Source organism: Styela clava, chromosome 7 (assembly GCF_964204865.1).
Source record: "Styela clava chromosome 7, kaStyClav1.hap1.2, whole genome shotgun sequence".
Lineage (NCBI taxonomy): Eukaryota > Metazoa > Chordata > Ascidiacea > Stolidobranchia > Styelidae > Styela > Styela clava.
Window position 1 is genome coordinate 14,158,261 of NC_135256.1, and position 21,289 is coordinate 14,179,549.

A 21,289-nucleotide genomic window follows, 5' to 3' on the forward strand; every position below is an offset into this window, starting at 1 on the left:
CCTCACCTGTCAGTGATACAACCAACCCCTTAGGCTGGGGTTCACCAATTGACTAGATGGAATTTATCACAAATTAATACATATTTCTACACGTTACAATTTTCTACTAATTTTGCCAGTTTACTTGTTCAAATTTTACCTAAAGGGCTTGCGTCGTTGCATATTTTACAATATGAACCTATCAATAAGTGCGCTCTCGCAAACAGTTTTTACCAATACTAATTTACCGAATCAAAAAATTGTTTGGTGAGGCGGGAAAAGAGGTAAGGTCAAGCATAATTAATGGGCATGGGCAGTATGTTCAGGCCGGAGTTATTATCGTAATCAGATTTTAAACGCGAACAGTCTACAGCTGACATGGGCAAACCATGGCCTGCGGGCTTAATTCGGTCCGATGGGTAAGTCAATCTGGCCCGCCTGATGTCGCCACAACCAAAATAAAAACATATTTTAGCTAAACCTCGCCCATCTCTGGACCCTACATCAACCATTTCATTGCTCAATTTGTCCTGTATCCCGAATACAACCCGAATACAACGTCAATAAATTCCGACGAAATCATTCTCAAGGCGATCGTCGCATGGACAAATCAAAATTTAATAATTGCGTGATTCAATAAATACCAGAACATAAGCCAGAGATAAATCGCCATATAATCAATGGCCCACACACATATCCGCTAACTCCACAAACAAGTTTCTAACTACCTACCACCACTAAGATCTGCACTGAAAAAGATTAACTCTTTTTTTTTTAGCGAAGATCTTAAAGTTTGATTTCCGTACTTTGTTGCCAAAGCAACACATATACAAACAAAACTCAGCTACTCACTTAGCAGTCTGCACCAATTTGTGTCATGTATAAGCTTCTTAAATGTAAAAGAACCTACTGTACGTCATCCGATTTTAAACTAACAACAACGAATTCACTCAGACTACAAGTTCACTTGAAGTCAAATTTGCAAAGTAGTTTACCAAATCCAACGTAAAATTGTAATTTTTCTCTACTTTCATTTCATTTTGGTGGGTATGATATGTTCATATCATATATGCGCCAGAGATATTACATGTTTCAAGAGCACGCTTAGCCTCTGGTCCATATATGTATGAGTTTGATCGTGTCTTCTTACGTCTTGCAGATTACCATTGTTGTGGTAATTTGTGCACTTTTTACTCCACAAAGCTTCATTGTCTGTGGTCCTACTATGGCCATTCGCATTTATATATGTGTTATCTATGTGCCATGCATAACGAACAAGTTCGTTTACGTTTGGTTGCATTCCCATTGTCATAGACTTAAATTTATCGGAAACGTTTTTATAAGATTACGCGGTATCAAGTCGGCTCAGTCGAAGGTTATAAACAATTACGTCATAGACGTGAATGCGATTTTATCTTAACATTTTCCTGATATATTTTGTGTAATAATATTTATTACATACCGATATTTGGATTCAATAATATACATGCAATGCATTTGGGATCGAAAAAGTCTTTCGAAACAAATATCGAAATAATAATATTTGGAAATGGTTAAGTTCAAGATAGATACTTTTCTGTCAAAGTATGAAATAAGTTTAAAAATTTGACATTATTCTCGAAGTATTCTCGGTTGATTCCACTGGGAACTCTTTCACAGCTGTACTTTCCTAGTACCGTTAATTTAAATTATATTTTATTTAAGTTTGCGTCTTTTTGCGTCAAAATCTTGATCCTCATTAGTATTATGAAGAAAAATAGCGTGTATACGATTTTGCTGTACCATAGGTAGATCAAGGTTAATATTGACTACAAGATGCATTCTAGAATTACAAATTTGGACAACTCAATACTGCAGGTATATCTGTGTTCTGGTGACACGAATAAGTTATTAATTAGAATTTACGATCAACATTTACAATTTTAAAGTTAACTTAGCTTTTCTTCTATTCTACTAGGTACATCCATTCCCATCTGTTTGCCTTTGTTCTAAAACATGTAAATTATCGCCTGTGTACATGAAGTAAATGTTATTGATTTACTGACAATTAGCCAATTCGCGGTTGATTGCAAATTGTTTTCGGCATCCCTCAGAACTAATATTACGGCGCAATGCTGAGTACGGCGTATGAAATTTATTACATGTTGACTATCTTTTATCACTTAAGAATCGAACTTAATCATCCGGGACTTGAAGTGGTTGATGAACCAGAACAGTTGACCCCTTCTCCACCCAAGAGTTAGTACCCAGGTGCATTCATTTCACACGCTGCCTTTAAACCGTATAATTCCACCGCTGAAATTTGATACAATTTTGTCGATTTTCGTGCAAGTTTTCCATCAGATATATCGCCTACCTACGTATGCTTGCTCATCGTAAGATATCGAAAATCGACGAGGCCGGCTGAAGGATGGTCGAATAAATAAATAAATCAACGAGTTGGTCAACATAGAATGCCAATCAAAACCCGTAAAACAACGGGGCTAAGCTCGAACCTTGCATATTGCATTGGTTTGACGGTTGGCCGATTGGATTTCCTGGGGGTAATATAAGTTCCTTTGACAAACAGTTTTCGACGAAGTGGGGGCGGGTTAACAGGTTCTCCAAGCCTCCCTTATGCCTCAATGCATCACAATAACTATGATTAATTTCGTGTCCGAGATCACTTTCTTAGTCTAAAGTAAACTCTACTATACCGCTGCTACGTCGCATTACATCACTGACAAATTTTTAGGCCCTTTTTAACGATGCCGTCAGCCCGTAAAGTCGACTTGTTTACGAGATTTATACAACACAAATAAACTCATCGGAGGCCTTTGGATATACAATTTACATGAGCATTATTGTGGCTTATTACGTCGCCGTTTAGTAAAAAGATGAATGCGTTCGCAATTTTTTTTTGTTTGTTATCTCTTTCAAACGTAAAAATATTTATCGTTAAAATTACTCTCAAAATATTTTTAGGCTTAAATTTGTTGAGACGGGACCAAATTTTTTCACTGTGGAAAAAAATTTATATTTGTAGAAAATCATATATTTTCCGTTTTGCAACAAGAGGGCCAAAATACATATACATAAGGGTGTTAAACTGTTAACAGTCCGAAATGGGTAATAACATTGACTTGAATATATATTTTGATAAATATAATATAGCAATCCACTAAAATTCAAAGTGTTTTGAGTCCTGTATTAAAATAGGTAAAAGAAGGTAAATTTACTTCGTGCAGCACATGATGGGCATGGTATGTACAGGCGTAAAAACTTCAAAACAAACTTCGTTAAAATATATTGAGAACTGACGTCACAAAATTTTGCTATTATAATAGACACAAATATCCTACAAATTGCTTTCAAATTATTTACGTTAATTGTATATTGATTTAGTTGAAGTCATGTTCACCAACTTAAAGCAATAGCTTTGAAGCACAATCGCATCATTGTGGTACAACCAATCATCTAATAATTTTCAATTCCATTCAGCAAATTCTATTTGATTATTGCATCATTTTCATAAATGCATACCTCATTATTACAATAAAATAAGGGAGTTCGTTCAACGTTGTCGGCTCAATAAGATACGAGATCAATCAGTACAATAATCTTGCATAGCTCGCATAGTTTCTGAACCTGGTACTACTAGACCATGCCATTCAATCTTTACTGCCAGATATTCTAAATTGGAATTATTGCATATGTATGCTGTAATTGCATAGAAATCAAAAAAGTCAACGACCCCGCATTGACGAAACCTATTGGCTAGAGATCATAACTTCCGGGGAAAAAATTTGTACAATCTTTATTTCTCGCACATTTTTCTTCCTAAAATACATCTCAAATATTTATATGAAATAGCATGCAAAATTTTACTGCGAGTACATATGCTTCCAAGTAATAAAACCTAATTTCATACATTAATATACTTTTGTAATGCGCCGTACTAGCCGTTTACGAAACTATACACGTATTATTTAATAAAAAAATCACGTTGTGGAAGTACAGTCACTTATAAGTGGTAAAATTCCAATATTATGCTACTGAAAAACGTTATTTATATTATAATTCGCAAGCCTGACACTCGCCAGGTAGAACGAAATAGGACTGACTTCAGTACGGTATTTGGCGGCAAGCGACGCGTTTCCTGACGGCGAAAGATATCAGACGCACCCATCAACGTTCAGGAACCCTATCCTACGCTGTAAATTACGCCTGAGGCGTATCAAATCCAAATTTCAACCAAGAGCAGATTTTTTTTCCAATTGCTTTTTTGTCAAGATGTTTTGACAGCTAAACAGACACACGTCATTGTAGACGCCAATGCAAAATTCTCCCCGCATTGTAGAAATGGTGGTATAGATAAGTTATTTAGAAGCCGAATCTTTGCTAGTTATTATTTGCTACAGAACAGAATAGTTTAGACTCTTAAAAATACTTTCATAGAATATTGACTAATTTTAATAAAATTGAAACTCACTCTTAATCAACTGGACCCAAGAAAGATTTTTAATTCATCGATGTATTCTGATTTTTTCTTTTTCGTCATTGTTACGTCACTTTCTATTACGTCATACGTCATTTTAATCTATTCGGTCTTCCACCTTAAGGTGTTACTTAGTTGTTAACACTAAACGATTGATTTCCTGAGCTTAGCCTTTCTTAGCCCTGTCTGTTGCCTATGGGTTCCGTCCCGTGCGCCACTCCCGCTTGCGTCTGCGAGTGTAGGCCGACGACCGCTACATGCCGTCACATACCAATAATACTACTAATGTATACACTCACTTTAGACGCTATCACCGTTAGCGTGTTGGACTCGTACCTGGCGAAAGTACTGCAATGTAATCTACAATATACGACGAATTGTTTATTTTTGACGCATTGAGATACAAATTTGTCGCGATTTTCAAAAGTTTTATTTACTGTATGTGAGCGCGGGTTTAATAGTTCAGTACGTATTTCGTAAGGTAAATAGTTCTGCCGTATTTTTAATATCGGTCCTGACTTGACCAGTTATGCGACACAACTCAATCCTACTGAACCACCGGATTTATCTACAAATCAAACTTGGACATGTTTATTTATTGATTTATTTATGGTTACAAATTCTTGCGTGAATTGGCTTATTTCTCCCCTATATTTCCTGCTAGTCAAAACGGACTTTTTTGGAACAGCAAAAATAAACTACATTGGATCCAAAATCCGTATTACGCTACCCAATACGGAATTGTACCTTCGTCGGAATAGGTCAGATCACTTGTCAAAATTTTGACCATCGAAGATATAATAATGGGCTTCATGCAACGTAAATCTTCGCGTTTGTAACGTGTGGCATGTATGTTTTATATTATCATATGAGATGAAAAGTATGTTACGTTATAAACACGCCGTATGAGATTATATTCGCCTGACTTTTTATAGATATTACAATTAAAAACAAAAAAATAGTTTCCAGAAAGAATCTGGTGTACGTACGTGTTGTGATTCGTTGCGACAATCATGTTGCCCTTTTTGATCGATGTATCCCGTCAAATCTATTTTTACTCTGACAAAGGGAACCACAAAATCTAAAAATTCTAGCAGCTTTTCCCAAATACTTCAAACTTTTTTTTGACGGCATGGTATTAATTGGGTTACAGGTTGCATTTACTTCAAAATCCAAGTTGAGTTTACTTTAACTATATATAGCCATGTGACGTAAATTGATAGACATGACCTTTTCACTACTCTAAATTTCGTCATCATAGTTAACCAAAATTATTTTCGCTTCTTAACTTTGGTTTTCTAATTACTTCAAAGCTGTTCCCAATTCTTTTTTTTTTAAATTCCTCCCTTGCCTATTTTGGAGCTCTCAATTCCTCCCTTGCCATGTATAAAAATTACTTCATTTCTTCAATCTTTAATTAAAGAATCCTTAGATAATGTCATGCACAAGTCGCTCACCCACTTTTGTACAATTTAGGTAGTTAATATTATGACCATAAATAAGAATTATAGTTATAGTAATCAACTAAATGAATATTAGCAATACTACAGCATATACAAAGCGCCTCCCTACAAACGACAACATTCTACCCTAAAGTTGCTTTAATTAACGTTTGTCAGTCGGAAAATTGTAATATCCATAATACGGCCAATCAACCCTGTACAGTAAATCGATTTGGCAATTGCATTTATAGTGTCCATTTCTCGATTTACATTGAAGTTATAAATAATACAACCTAATTTATCTTACATAGTTTCACCGTAGCGAACGAACTAGTTTTTTTACGGTTTACGACTTTGAGACCCAATATATTTTATGAGCAACTCGGGTCCAATTCTCTTTTTTTTAATCTAACATTATTCATATATGGAGATCACGCATCATAGGTGCACATTATCAAGTATCCATACTTGGTCGTATGATACTCGTCAATCAAAATTTAGTTGAATCTACTTTAAAATTTGTGTCTTTGGCCATAAAAAGGGAAACAAAGTTAAGATGCTACGAGCTACGACCTTCATGTTTTGTCTACCGCGACTCCTCCAAAGCAAATATTAGTTTCTTTATATTTATCAAGCAACGTGAAAAATTACAAAATATGAGGCCAGGGAATTAGTAATTCGGAAATTTTAACACCGTCTTACTAATACTCGAATGATAGCAGAAATTATTTCACAATTTTTCGTCTTCCCTCAAGACGTTTTGAGAATCTAAATTTAGCAACATTTTGCATAAATATGGTAAATCGGTTCAGCTTGCAATAGTGTGTCAATCATACTACTCCCAATTATCCAATTACATTCGATTTTGCAATATGCCTGGAACGTGATCGAGTCTGACTATCTTAGTTTGGACTTTGTATTTATGCAATATTTCTTTGTGTTTTTCATTTCTAAATGACCCATATTACAAATTCATCTTTTCTCTGTTTTTCATGTTTAGAAAATTAGGCGCGATACAGCTGTCAGAAAAAGTTATAGTTGATTCTCCATTCAATAATCCCGAGGATTAAAATTACATATTATTCAGTTGAGTTTGTCATTGTTAAACAATGTGAAATTCATTGCTGTGAAAGGATTCATATTACCGGTACATTTTGTAAAGTAATACTTTTCATATATTATAATTTTGCTTTAAAATTAATTGTACCGGTAATTAGGTTCATTATTCGAAGATTCAAAATTTAAGATTTAGAAATAATTGCAATATAAAATTCTCGAATAACAACAATATAATTCATATACGTAACCGTCTATAGTTCGATTACGGCCTGATTTTAAAATCGACATATTTCGTCATTGTTGTGCATTTTCGATCAAATGCAGCTCTCTGCAGGGTAAAAACTTTCTACCATTTGCGCCACTACATCTACTTTCTCACTGAGTAAGCATATCTTTTGCTGTTTTACTAACCACACAACTGTCACCAAACATCGACAGTAAAGTCAATATTTGCCATATGCAATTGCTTCCGAAATTCACTCATTAATCAAAGTGACATATATGGTTCACTTTCCCAATCATACAACACATTTTGCCTCCTTTTCAAGACATAACATCACTCTACAATCGTAACCATCCTACTTCAGTGGTCTACGAGAACACACTCGGCGGCCAACTTGTGAGATCCCGAATAAGGCTTGAATCTAAAATTGGTCATGATGAACTACGTCCATTTAGGTTTGTGTTATTTTGTTGATGTTTTTTTTATTTGTACACAATCATGTAAGGACTGTATAACTTGTCGTGTAATTTATCAGGACATCATACTTGATTTGAAGTTACTGATTTCGTTATCGACTCGAGTAGCTTTGTAATTGTCGGAACCACTTGCGCGACCCGTCCTTCAAATAGAAAGTCTGTTTTACGTCATCGGTAAACTGAAAGGACACTTACGCTTGCTTCTCGTAAAAGTTTATGGAAGATCTGTAAAAATCAAAGTTTGATTTGCCTTGTGCTGTGGTGAGGTTTGGCACCAAATTGCTATTTGATTGAATGTTTATGACCTGTCGTATCCGTTATCCGTATATAGGTCAAACTTTGCAAAGTCTGTTTTCGATTAATATCGAATCAACCAATATTCATCTAATATGGAGTTATAGATAGGATTTGGTCGAAATATGGAATTGGATGGTTTTAAAATATTTCATTTTTTCATATGTTGTTTTCATAATTCCAAATCTGCAAGAATATTTTCTTGTCCTGAAGCGTGGGGACCTAAACGAAGGTGATACGAGATTTGGTATCTGATCCAATTCTGTTAATGTCACGTTGTAGAATATTATAATGTTAATTTAACATTCATAAATTTGGACTACGTTACCTGATGTATAATTGACCAGTTCAAAGACATTTCCCTGCAATTTTAGAAATATCTTTAACACAAGCTTTCTCGACACTTTGGCATAGGTATATCGTGAGATATATCGTTCCAGACATAGCAAAATGTGTCTTATCTGCCCCAAAATATTTGTGCAGCCAAAAATCACAAAATTTGCCAATAGAAACTACCGTAGTATAAATGACCTGAATATTCAAATTAAATTATTTAGTTCAACTTTATGTTTGATTTGTGTTTCGACTTTGTTTGTTGTAAATTTATTGGACGGCATTCCTATAGCCTAGGCGTCAGTTTGTGTTTTTTTATTATTATTTATGAACAACTCGTAAATATAGACGAGTTTGTGAGATACACCTAAAATTGAAGTGAGAATGCGACCTCGTTGATAGATGATTTTCTTTGTATAAATAACAATGAACCGCGTGTTCGGGGTCGCACTTTTCAAGAGCCCAAAACAGATGTATCTTGTTTTTTGTTACTTTAAGATATTTTCATTGAAACAAGCATGATTTGAATCTGGAATTTGCACTTTATCATTTGTTTTGCTTGTACAGGTAATATTATGAACACAATAATAGAAATATGTTAATATGGGTCGCGTTTAAAATTTTAATTTGTGGACGGTCATATCCGTCGTAAATTAACTTGTCTGTCGGCAATACTTCCAATTTTGAGAGGCTGAAATAATTTTGCGCATGGATAGGTGGCGTGAGAAGATCTGTGCAAGAGTTTTGTACAATGTCAATTTTGTGTGGATAGCAAAGTGTTCGGATTTCAAGTACGTGAGGCATAGGTCACGCGAGTTCATATTTCAAGGAACCTAAGCGACGAATGGCTTCGATAAGTTGGAAGTTTAGACATTTTATTTTTCGGGAAAAAATTGGTGTGTGTTGTTAGGTGCTATGGTTTTCAAGGAAACTGAAAGATAACAAATGACGTCAGAAAGACTTAATGCACATTATCTAACTGGTTGAAGTCTACATACCGATTGATGTTTATATTTTGGTAAGACTCACTTATGCTAACATGAATGTCAATTATGTCAGTATTAACATCTAATTTCAGCTGATTTTTTTCCTAATAAAAATCCATTTCCTGTGTATATGACATCGTTGAATTTTAGTTCGATGATAATTGTAGTTTTGAATATTTTAAAAATCTAAATAGACCGCTAGTACAAGAAAATTAGACATGCGTGGTAAAATTCAACATTAATTGTACTCGTGACTTTGAAAACAGGGCTGTGGAGTAGGAGGTCGGCTTGATTTTACCTGATCTGGAGCCCGAGTCGTATTTTCAAATTCGAGTCCAGATTTCGGATTTTCAATGGCGATGAAATAAGTCCAAACTTTCTACGGACACTCTCCATCAGTGATTCTCAACCGCTGCTCGTAACTATTCCTCCTGTGGCCTTCATAACATTTTAAAAATGAATCATTTTCATTGAACTTGGAATTACAAGTGGGTAGGGATGCCACTTTCGGATTTACGAATCGGATCGATTCGAATCGCATCTTTTCCGAATCGATTCGAATCAGATTTACGCGATTCGGAAAAAGAGAGCGATTTAGCGAAAAAAAAACATTGAACGTTTGTTAAATCGTCGTTTTCGGCGGCTTTAAATCTGCCAGAGTGTGTTTATGCGGCACTCCAAATAACGCCAAATTACGGGACCGAAAAAAAAATATTGAACGTGTGTTAATCGTTGTTTTCGGCGGTGTTAAAACTACCGAATGCGTTTATGCAGCACTGCAAATAACACCAAATTACGGGACCGAAAGAAAAACATTGAATATTTGTTAATCGTTGTTTTCGGTGGCGTTTAAACTGCCGAATGCGTTTATGCGGCACTCCAAATAGCAACAAATTACGGGACGTAAATAAATGAAAATGAATTTTTCGTGATTGACTTTTTTACTTGTCTGCCGTCATTTGTTTCAAGTTCGACACAACACACTCTTTTACGCATCACTCGAGATGATGTGTGGCGTAATTACCAGCAAACTGCGAGTTCAGTTTTCCACTAAATAGCCGAAGTTTCCATTATGCGCGAATTCAAATGGATCGTATACCTGAAAATTCGTGACAATTTTGATGAAAATTTTCAACAGCACACCTGCGCTGCCACTAAGTTATTGTACGCCCTGGCATGATTGGATAAAGAATCGGCTACCGACGTCTAGATAATGTTTAATTTTGATTGAAATTTAATTTAAACTTTGTTCTGAGAGCAATATTTCGCGTACATTTGAAGAGAACTATTGCTGAATGAGTTCATCGGCCGGCAATGTTAATTTACAATCATGTATCTCATCCTAAAATATATTTTTATTTTGTTTGCGTTTGTCAGGCTTCCACTCGAGTGGCGGTAAACGAAATTAGGGGGACATAATGTAATAGTACATACACGTCTTTTTTCAGCTGTTACCAAAAAAAGTAGCATTTACTTTTAATTTTGTTAGCGCGATACAAGCGGATAAAACATTTCGGATTATTTCGAGCAAATGTCATAACGGACAGGTGGGAGTAAATAATACTTGAGGAATGGCAACTTGTGCACTGTTTTACATCAACACGTGGCAGATTTCATACCAGACCGAGCATACGGTGCGAATGTCGTCTTACTTTAGCCCCAGCGACCATGTTTGATCGAGATAAAGCGTCAACCAATTATCGCTCGTCAGCGCGGCGTCCATTATGCACATTTGGACTTTCTGAATTACGAAATTAAACGTAGTCCACATTAATAATGAAGCCCGAGTTAGCCAATAACGCTGTTTGCCACAAATAATACTGTCTCTAATATTTATGGAAATTTTTGTTCGCAATCGTAGTCGGATGAACGATTGTTTTTATCGAAATTAATTTAATTTAATCGTGGTTAATTTTATCGTCTTCAATCATATTCTTGTAAGCATTTCCCATTTATAGTAATTCAGATGCAATTAGAATGTTTTTGTCGTATTACTCTATGCTGCTAGCATAAATATAAAATATTGTACTAAGATTTTGAAGATAAAGAATCGGTAATAAGGCCGTCCCTAGTTCAATATAACAAGAAGGGAAATACCACGGTCACATATACTGGTGTGGGACAAGGGAAAGCAGTGCTGTTACTGTGTTTACGACATAACAGTACAACTGTTCCCTGCTTATTTTCTCATATGAATTCCATCAAATTGCCTCAGCCCTGATACAAGTATAACACAATAACTCAGTATTGTAAGACTCACAGATAAGTTGCAACAGCAAGTTTTTCATCAATGCATTTATTAGTGATATCTATGACCTACATCTTTTTTATCATGATGAAAATAAGTGTGACTTATTCACTGAAAAACCCTCATCACCCTTGCTATATAGCCTATTCCATTTTCAAATTTTTTTCTTCTAGATTTGAGCTTTTTTGTGAGTTTGGCCAAACATACGCATGTAATAAAAAAAAAAAAGCTTAATGGAATCAGATTCGGAAAGATTCGATTCGAAAAGTTTTGATTCGAGATTCGATTCGAAAAAAAATGTATCCAGAAGTGGCAACCCTACAAGTGGGTAATACTCCCGATACACTATCAGTCTTCATGGCTTCGCCTGACCACCAGATAGCAACGAACGCGAACGCGGAACCGCCACAATGTGCGCACTTTTTTTATTTTGATGACGTCATCGCAACAAGAAATGAATTCCGTAGAATCTAAATACACCAAGTTATTATAACAATTTATTAGAAAAGGTTCGCAGGCGCCAAAAATATTTGTTATCAAAATTTGAGTTACTCGGACTTTTGAGGATCTGGATTCGTTCTTTTTTTACAGCTTCGAGTCAAAATTTTTCTTAACTCAGAATCGGAGCAAATTCCAGCAGTAATGTGCCTTAGAATGATAGGAATTTATACTTAAAGTGGTTTTGAAAAAAAAAATTATGTTATTTTTTTGCAGCTTACAGCATTTTTATTATTGCATTTTGAAATATTTTTAAATTTTATAAAAACTATCTCCATTCCACATCTTTCCTGACACGATAACACCCTCCAAAAGCTATAGAGATTGCCTCTTCCCAGCTGCCTTTTCAAAAGTTGAGTTACCTGCAAATTATCCACATTTTTTATATTATTTGCAGCTCACCGTGGCGGGAATTCTAACAGACAAGGGAGGTTTAACGTTGGTTTATAACCAACTAAGTATGATGATTAATGTCGATAAAGACAAACATGATTTATTATCTGTCGTCATCAGCTTATGCAAACATTGTGGTGAAGATTTAGCAGGACTTATATCTAGGAAAAATAGGTTAGTCAAATCTTATTTTCTTTTATTTTCCCTTGGAAATTGGCCACCTGCGGAGTCAGATTTTTTTTTTGAAGGATCTTATTAACGTCGTTCTCTCTGAACAAGGCCCTATACAACAACTACAAACACTAAGGATATGTTAGAGCTACTTTGTATGCGATATGCTTGTATATTAAATGTTGTTTGACAATATCGCCTCAAGCGAGTGACTATAGGTGGTAGGTGGTCACTCATAAGTAAAAGCTACAACATTCAAATTGAAAAGACCTGAATATTTTTTGGTGTATGGGAGCTTGCCCAATTTCTGAAACCTCGATTTGATGGTGCAGTCTATACCGCAATTTCAACATGGTAAACCAATCACCCGGAGTAACCGCTTTTGGCGCTCACGTCGAAAAAAAAAATTATTGGAAAAATTGCCATTTTTACATATTTTGTTGTTTAGTCCGTGATCTATTTTTCCCAGGCAGTTTATCCTAGCATTCCAATGAACTCATTGGATTTAACTATCTATGGAGAAAGCGATTGACGACCAGCCTATTTTTATTAACCCTATACCGCTGAATAATGATCTTCAAATTGTTTCGAATATATTTTCTGCATAGTATATGGTGATAACTTGTTAATTTACACAATTTTTATATTTCCTTGTTTGGTACATAACGATAATAATGTGTACTTTTAGTACTACGAAAGAGATTTAATTTGTTAGTTTTCAAATTTGTCTAATGAATACTTAAAACTAAGGTCCTTTGTCGTTTCGACCGCTAATTATTACTTTTCTTAATTGCAGAACATTGGCGAGCAAGTTTGACATTGAGTTACCACGAAGCAACGTAAGTGTGCTATTTCTAACTAATTACCATATTTTGTCATAAAAATCTGGACCGTGTTCCAACTATCACTGACACATAACATACGTATGTTTTCGTTGCCCCATAGATGATTAGAGGTTGTTTGACTGATACTCCTAATATAATAATGATTATACTTCCCAAGGGATCTATAGTACGATATATATTGGTTTCCTACTGTCGATCGTATCCTTGTCCCATTTGTCAGAATGCATTTGCGAATATATGTTTATTAGATGTACTTTTCTCCTCGACGAAAATAGACGATCGTGGTAGGGCTAAGTTCGGAGCGGTTTTCTGTAGGCTGCTCCACCCAGTAGAATGATCGAACTATATTACGTTTTATTAATCGGTTAATACCGATAACATTTCTAAGATTGATCTGACCTGCTTGCTACTTGGCAAATGAATAAAACGTTAAGACTCTTGTAAAACCTCAAACTACAGTTTGATTTTCGATTTTAATCTCCAATAAGAGCAATAATCTTGATGTCGCGGTGGCCCAACGGTTAAAGCGTTTGACTTCACTGAGTTGACATTGCCGATTACACATCTTAGGCCTCCCCCTCGCAAATGGTGTAATAAATTGTATAGGCCAAACCGGAAAGATTCCGGTGTTTCCAAATAATAGAGTTAGATGTCGGAGAAAGCCTCCATAGGTCGCCTGATTCGGATAAAATAGTATTTCCCAGTATCGAATATCTGATATATTGTACACTCGGTCACGTTCAACAAAGAACGCACAAATCAAAGTATATTCAATAAGCTTCGATCTAGAAATGCAGAAACATTACGATAAACAATGATTTGGCTGGTTTTCTATTTTTTTTTTTTTTATAGTTTCCATTCAAAAACGAAATGAGGATATTTTTGGTCGTCTCTGGAACCCGATTGCTCAAAATAATAATTTTTCGAATTTAACCATTTTAAATTCAAAATTATTCCTATAATAAAAGCTTCAAATATCGAGAATTCCAATCGAATATTCAAATTGTTTTGGACATTCTTGACCTCTTCATGAAAAAGCATGTAAATATATTCTGTTCTTGGACGAAAAAATTGATATAGGTTGACTCTTCTTTTGGGATTCTATCATTTTATGTATTTACCAATTTCTATTTTAAATATTCCATGTAGATTTATTTTTGAGCGAATGCGCAATTCAAATTTCACTTTCTAAAATGCTGAGTAAATTTCGTGGTTTACTGAGCAAAATGCACATTTCCAAAAAATAAACCAAGTAGTCAAACAATAATATAATTTTGAAATGACATTAATTTTGAATTTCGCCTCAAATAAGTTCTGAAAATATGTCTAGTGTCCACACCCAACGAAATATAGTAATATTAAGATCGATAGCAAGCTTCAAAATTTTAAATTATTTCTTATATTATATAGTGATATATTGGACGGTAGTTTACTATCTGCTAACTTACCACTTAGTATGACTTTGAAAAATTCTCGAATCATCCCAATTCAATTCAAAAATCATGTCGACTGACAACTCTGCCTCAACAAATTCATATATTTTAACGATTCATGAGTAGTGTTAATATACACTTCTTCCGCGTTTCGAAATAGAAATTTATGAGAAGAATTTCAAGTTTTTCTAAATAAATTATCAATTGATTCAGGTTTTCGCAGCAGAAAAACAGAAAATATTTTACAATGCGTTGACTGAATATTGGCAATCAGTCCGCGATCATTTGCTGAAGATTCACAAAGAATTGAAGAAAATGGATAAATCTAATAAGTAGGTATAATTTTTGTAGTCTGCCTATGGCAACGTCTCACAACCTTTGTACTTGCGCCCTATTTTGTGTCATACATCATCCCGCGGCAACCAAGGCTGTGGAATTGGAATCGCGAGTTTGGATATTTTTTACTGGAATTGAAACTGGAGTCGTATTTTCAAACTTTCCGGAGTCGGAGTCGAAGTTTCGATTGCGTCGCGGCCGGAATTACAGACTTTCGATTGTTTCAAAGAAACTCGAAAAACATTAATTTTACTAGCGTTTTCAACAGTCAATTCAAGAAGTCCTGTTTGGGCTAAAGTTTTTATCAAAATTAGATTGACTCGTAGTTTCGGTCTGTAGTCGAGTCAAAATTTTTTGCAACCCGAAGACGGAGTCAGAATTTTCTAAACCCGAAGTCGCAATTGGAGCCAACTTTTTTAAAACTTTCTTAAATCTGAGACGATGGTGAATTTGCCCCGAATCCGTAGCTCAATGACAACACCCTTCCCTTTTATTTAATCAAAATGACCATCGCAATTGGCTAAAAGTAAGTATTGTAACATCTTTGCGGTAGCTATATTGGCACTTAAAAGTCCTTGTTATTCGCGAGCAGCTGGAAGTGGAAAACTGATGTCATTGGTATTTGTATCAGAGCAAGAAACGTGCGAATGTCGTAATTTGAATTCAGACTCCCCACTGCCAGAAGTACACCGCATTATTCAGCTTCTTTCGTCACTGGAAATTAAAACTTCACTTCATTCATTTTACGAAGATTGTAACAAAAGCAACTAAAATTCCGTTACACTGTTAGCTTTAAATTAATAAACGTTCAAGTAATAACTTGAAAAGGCATTCGGGACTGAGAAGAATTCTATTCAAATTCGTTTTCAATTATAAAATTCATATTGAAGCGTTTTGTTAAAAAGTTCTTATATGGCTTCCTCCACGATCACCATTTAACAGTTTCCATGCCTGATATGGACTGGCAATCGAACGAGTGACATATATCAAGTTTATCTCTTGCAGGCAAATTCTTCAGACGAAAGGTGAATTACACGAAGAGCGAAGTAAAGCATTCCAAGAGAAACAATCTTCTTATCTAAAATTGTCGATGAATTGTAATACATTGGCGGTACGTATTCAACGGTGTTATGTTCAGAGTTTGTAGAATAAGGTTTTTGTGTGGATTTGAAACTTTATCGTTTAATAATAACGTATAAAGACGAATAATATGAAAACTATATTGACAGGGTTGTAACCACTTTGGCCGCATTATCTGAAAAATAAGCAAAATTGACTTTGTTTGAAAATAGCGTCGCTCGGCTAATCAAACATTTTTTTAGTGGTGTCTCTGTTCGTGTCCAGGTGACGTAATTGATTTTGCTTCAGTGGGGTCTCGGCTTCGAATTCTTGAAGAAATATCAGATCGGCCTGCTTTGAAAAATTTCGGGTTGAAGTTCAACTTTGGGGTTTAATTGATTAATGATATTTCGGGTTTTTTGTGACAATTAGTTATCCACTTATAACCACGATTTATGCGAATTTTACAATACCCTTCAATTTGTCTGTGTCGTATATCAATGTGTTGTTTATCCGTGGTTACTTTGTACATAATATGTATCGTAATATATTATATTTTATAGGATCTTTTGGATGTCGATGTTCCCGATTTACCGGAAGATGGTACGTAATGTTAACGTTTTTTGTTGATTGTGAAAATGAGGAATTTGAAATTTTAGATTTAAAAAAAATATAGTTTAAACGAAACTTTGATACGCCAAACTTTAGGCATACCAGATTTAAATAATAACACAGAAATCGAAATTATTTTCTATTTTTTACATTTTCTCACTGCAAGCCACTAGGTGTCGTAGTATTTTCTAATAAATTCTCGGTCTGGACTCTTACCACATTATTGAAAATCCTTCATTATGACTCACGATTAAACGGCTTATCCGTATACCAAACACTCAATCACTGAAAATTTCCGCCATATACTTTTCCAAGTTCATTACATGAATCACCCCAGGCCTATATCCGGCCAAATATAGACTGACATTGAAGTTGAGTCAGGTTAGAAAAATCGCAGAATGCATTTGGAAACTTATTCGGTGTTTTCAAAGTCTAGACATCAATCAATTACTACATCTGTTTGCTTCGAGTTTCCTCTCCCGACGCTAAATCGCGAGCCTTATTAGTTTATACAACCACTGTCTGTCAGTTTATCCGACAACTATCGATTTAAGTTCGTATTGGCTTGATCTGTCTCGCCATGATCGCTACCTATTAACGCGTAATGCACCTTACAGTAGCTTTTTGCATTTAGTGGTCGCCCGTATCTTCCCCTCGGAGACGAGTGTCTTTTACTTCTACAAATTCACTCAAAGCCGTCTATAGATTAACTCATACAATTAACCTTGGTTCGGTCTGATTTTCTTAAAAAAAATGCAGCGATAGTTCAGCAAGCGGTTGCAACTATTGTAATAATCTATTTTGTCTTCTTCAAATTTGTAAATTATGCAATAAATTTTGTCATCCTAAAAGCAATAAAAATCACCATGGAATCTTGCTACCCCGAAGTGGGCCGACGTGAGTCGCTTGTTTCAATTGTTGTTGCTTTTGTTGGGTGCGACAGTGGGACAGGCTTCTCAGGTTAATACAATCATTATTAAATTATCCGATCCTATTGGTTGAAAGTCTGTAGAAAGTCGTTACTTTTAGTTTTTTTAATTAGTTCAATCTCCCACGCGTCCAATATTTTCCTTCAAATTTCGCGTTATTATAATTCAGCTGACATCGCCGCGGTCAGATTATTTATATGATCATTCGTGGCCATTGTTTTCTTGTTTTTTGATTAGATATTACCCTTTTTTACTATATATATAATTATACGCTATGCTAGCGTCTTTGCTATTTACCGCGCGCTAGTGAAGTTTTACCAAAAATTGATTTAGAACTCGGCAAAATATATATCCATATAAGGTTCTAGTTTAATGCTAGTTAGTTGAATGTAAACGCCTTTAGTACTTTATAATATTACCCGAAATTTTGTATATAATTGTAGTATACCCAAGGTCCATGGATGGATTAATGTTATACGACCTTCTCAACATCAGCGCATTTCCGCCAATCCGGTGAATTGCATGTTTTCGAACGATACGGCCCGCGTTTGTGGAATAAGGAATTTAATATAAATTTTACAACTTGACATTTTGATCGAATTAGGGAATGGCGTTACGTATTATATTGGGACATCTTGCGCACCTAGTAAATTGAGTCCATATGGTTCAAGAATATAGAGTATAGACCAATGGCGCACATACGTTACATATCAATGGTATGATACATGCTGAATATATATATTTAATTGTACAAACTTAAGCACGGAACCACGGAAACGTTCGGTGGCCTTTTAGTACTTTCATACGACTTTGTTCTGGGTTTATGCTTATTGCGGTTTTGGGGAAAAGAAGATTGGAATTTATTTTTTAAGGTTATGTATTGCGCTCCATCTAAAGTGTCTGCAATGAGCAGTTTCTCCTTTAACTGGTAATTTGGGAACAACTTTTACCGGTTGGATATGCCTCACATACTTTAAAAAAACGCTACCAAATATGTTAAATTCTGGCTTAATTAAGTGTTTAGTATATAACAAAAGACAAATTAGGTCTTCTAAAAAGGACAGAAAAATGCAGTTCAAGTACGAAGTATCAGAACAATATAGATATAAAGTAGGATAAAACAGTTAATTTAGTTGACAGTGCGAGAGGATTGCTGGACTCCTCGCCGTCGTTGGGCGGTTCACGTAACCGCTGGTCGGTTACGGCTTCCTCCACCACCAAGTCCATGCTTCCGAAAACAAACAATACAGTAAAAACTAATCCCATACCCGACTTGGAATGGTAACCGGACGAGAGGCCGTGGTTCGCCATATGGATAAGCCGTCTTATCGGATTCCTCTCCCCCGGGATAAATATGTAAATCCTATCCTATTCACAGTAAATCAGTCTGGGTTGAAGAAATATGCATTGCCTGGCAGAAATATTCCAGTTCATACCGGTACTCCGCCTAAAATAGTATGGTGGTAGGTGGGGGGCTACGATTTTAATGCAATTTCCTTTGCATACTGTTCTTACTAGTTTTTTTTTACCTGATAAGGATATATTGCAGATTGTTTTCTCTTTTTTGTGCATGAATTATTTGATCATAATGGGATTGGAATCTGCTAATCAAAATAACTTTATAAATACCTCTCTGCTCCATGGATTCCAACCTTTGTAGTTAGTTGGAAGGCCATTTGACATGCAACCTTTGTAGTTAGTTGGAAGGCCATTTGACATGCAGTTAACGATTGAACTTAGACCGACAATTTCACATGACTGCAAGATAGCGGCTGTAAACGTATTGTATGCGAAAAAATAGGGCCACAAGTCATAAAAGGTTTTGGATTAAAGCCTCGTTCATAGTGTAGGTGCGAAAACCCTTTATAAATCTACCAATCTGTTTATTGCATCATAGTAACATCTAATTATATATTGTATCACAGAACTAACATCACAAGATCCTGATTCGTCTATAAATATCTACGATCCAGCAGTGAAAGGAGCAGAATTACTCGGTGAACAATCACCGTGGGAAGATGAAGACCAAATGTCTTTTTACACCAATTTATTGGACTTGAAAGCAATCATTCCTGCAGTAAGTTTATTACTCATCTAACAAATTAATTTTAATAGTGTGAATGTGTAGTATGATTATGAGGGGCTTATTCCATTCAATATAAATGCAGTCACTGTTGGTTGCTCTGGTTAGAGATCCAACCCTCTTTACAAGGTCGTAATTTTTGTCTTCTGTGTTCAGCACGCTACTTTTTTTTGCCTTATATTATATAATATATTATATTTATTTATTGTAATAATCATTCTTATGCTTGTTTGTTAGAAATTTTACACTTTTGCAAATTTTGATATCAAATTTTTTTCGTGGCTACTACAGTTCTAGGTCTGCCACGCTATAACTTAAGATCTACACCTCAAGCTATTACTGTAGCATAATGTCTACCGCTGCATTTTTCTCCCCTAATGGATATCATTTAGATTAAGAATAAACACGTAATTCGTACAGAATCTAGGACATAAATAGATATTGGCCACTCTAATCACATATGACAATATACCTCACGCTATTATAGTAGCATCCTATTCATGCATAAGAATCATTTTCTGGACGTTTACCCTACAGACTGTAACTTGTTACTTATCGATCTTAAGATCGGTAAGTATATTGATAGGTATTTGTCTGTATGTATGTCTGTATGTATGTGTGTATGTCTGTCTGTTAGATGCACGCGATATCTCACGAAGGCGTGGTTGAATCTGCTCCAAATTTTGCATGTGCATTCATCATATCTCGGACCAGAAGCCTATTGATTTTGGATGAATTATGTCGTATAATTAGCGAGTTATTAATTAATTAGTGATGAAGAGATCTGGATTTTCACAAATCGAGAGATTTTCGAGACGCGCTGAATCTGTGTGTGCGTATCAGATGCGCAAGTTTTCACGCTAGTGAGTCAGAGCGAAGGATACACACCGCTAGATCGTATCTCGTGATTAATCTTTGAGCCTTGTCCATATCTCTCTTGTAACTTTGACGTCGTCGCGATGCGCAAGTTTCCTTCGAGAAATTTTCCACACTATTGAGTCAGAGCGAAGGATACACGCCGCGAGATCGTATCTCGTTACTTATAATTACTCCTCAAAGTTTAAGCAATGTCCATATCCCTAAATCAGGTTCGGGGTTGCAGAATTCCTCACCAAAATATCGCTAGGCTGTGTTTGAATAGCCGTCGCAACCTGGGTTAGCGCCGTTGTATTTAACACAAACTATAGGATTGGTAAATACAGAAATAGGCTATTGGCTGGAAACTAATCGAAACAATCCAGTTCGGATTTGCAGAATTCTTCATAAAAGTATTTCCTCGAGTAGTATTTCGACGACATGGGGAGTTGGCTATTGTTTACTACATTTCTGATATTGGCTGAAAACTAATCAAAACAATCCAGTTCGGGTTTGCAGCATTTTTCGAATCGAAACCGCAGTTTCTGTTTTTGGGAT

At 35.4% G+C, this 21,289-nt stretch overlaps 1 protein-coding gene across 2 annotated transcripts in view; it reads left to right on the forward strand.

Moving 5' to 3' along the window:
• The window catches only part of LOC120327573 (regulator of nonsense transcripts 2-like), a 62,108-nt gene that overhangs the window by 24,291 nt on the left and 16,528 nt on the right, over nt 1-21,289 (forward strand). For both annotated transcript variants that reach the window (XM_039393899.2, XM_039393898.2), the window contains exons 7-12: nt 12,413-12,582; nt 13,376-13,418; nt 15,071-15,189; nt 16,199-16,304; nt 16,816-16,855; nt 19,719-19,870. In XM_039393899.2, coding sequence (XP_039249833.2) covers nt 12,413-12,582; nt 13,376-13,418; nt 15,071-15,189; nt 16,199-16,304; nt 16,816-16,855; nt 19,719-19,870 — 630 coding nt within the window. The remainder of the gene's footprint in view (nt 1-12,412; nt 12,583-13,375; nt 13,419-15,070; nt 15,190-16,198; nt 16,305-16,815; nt 16,856-19,718; nt 19,871-21,289) is intronic.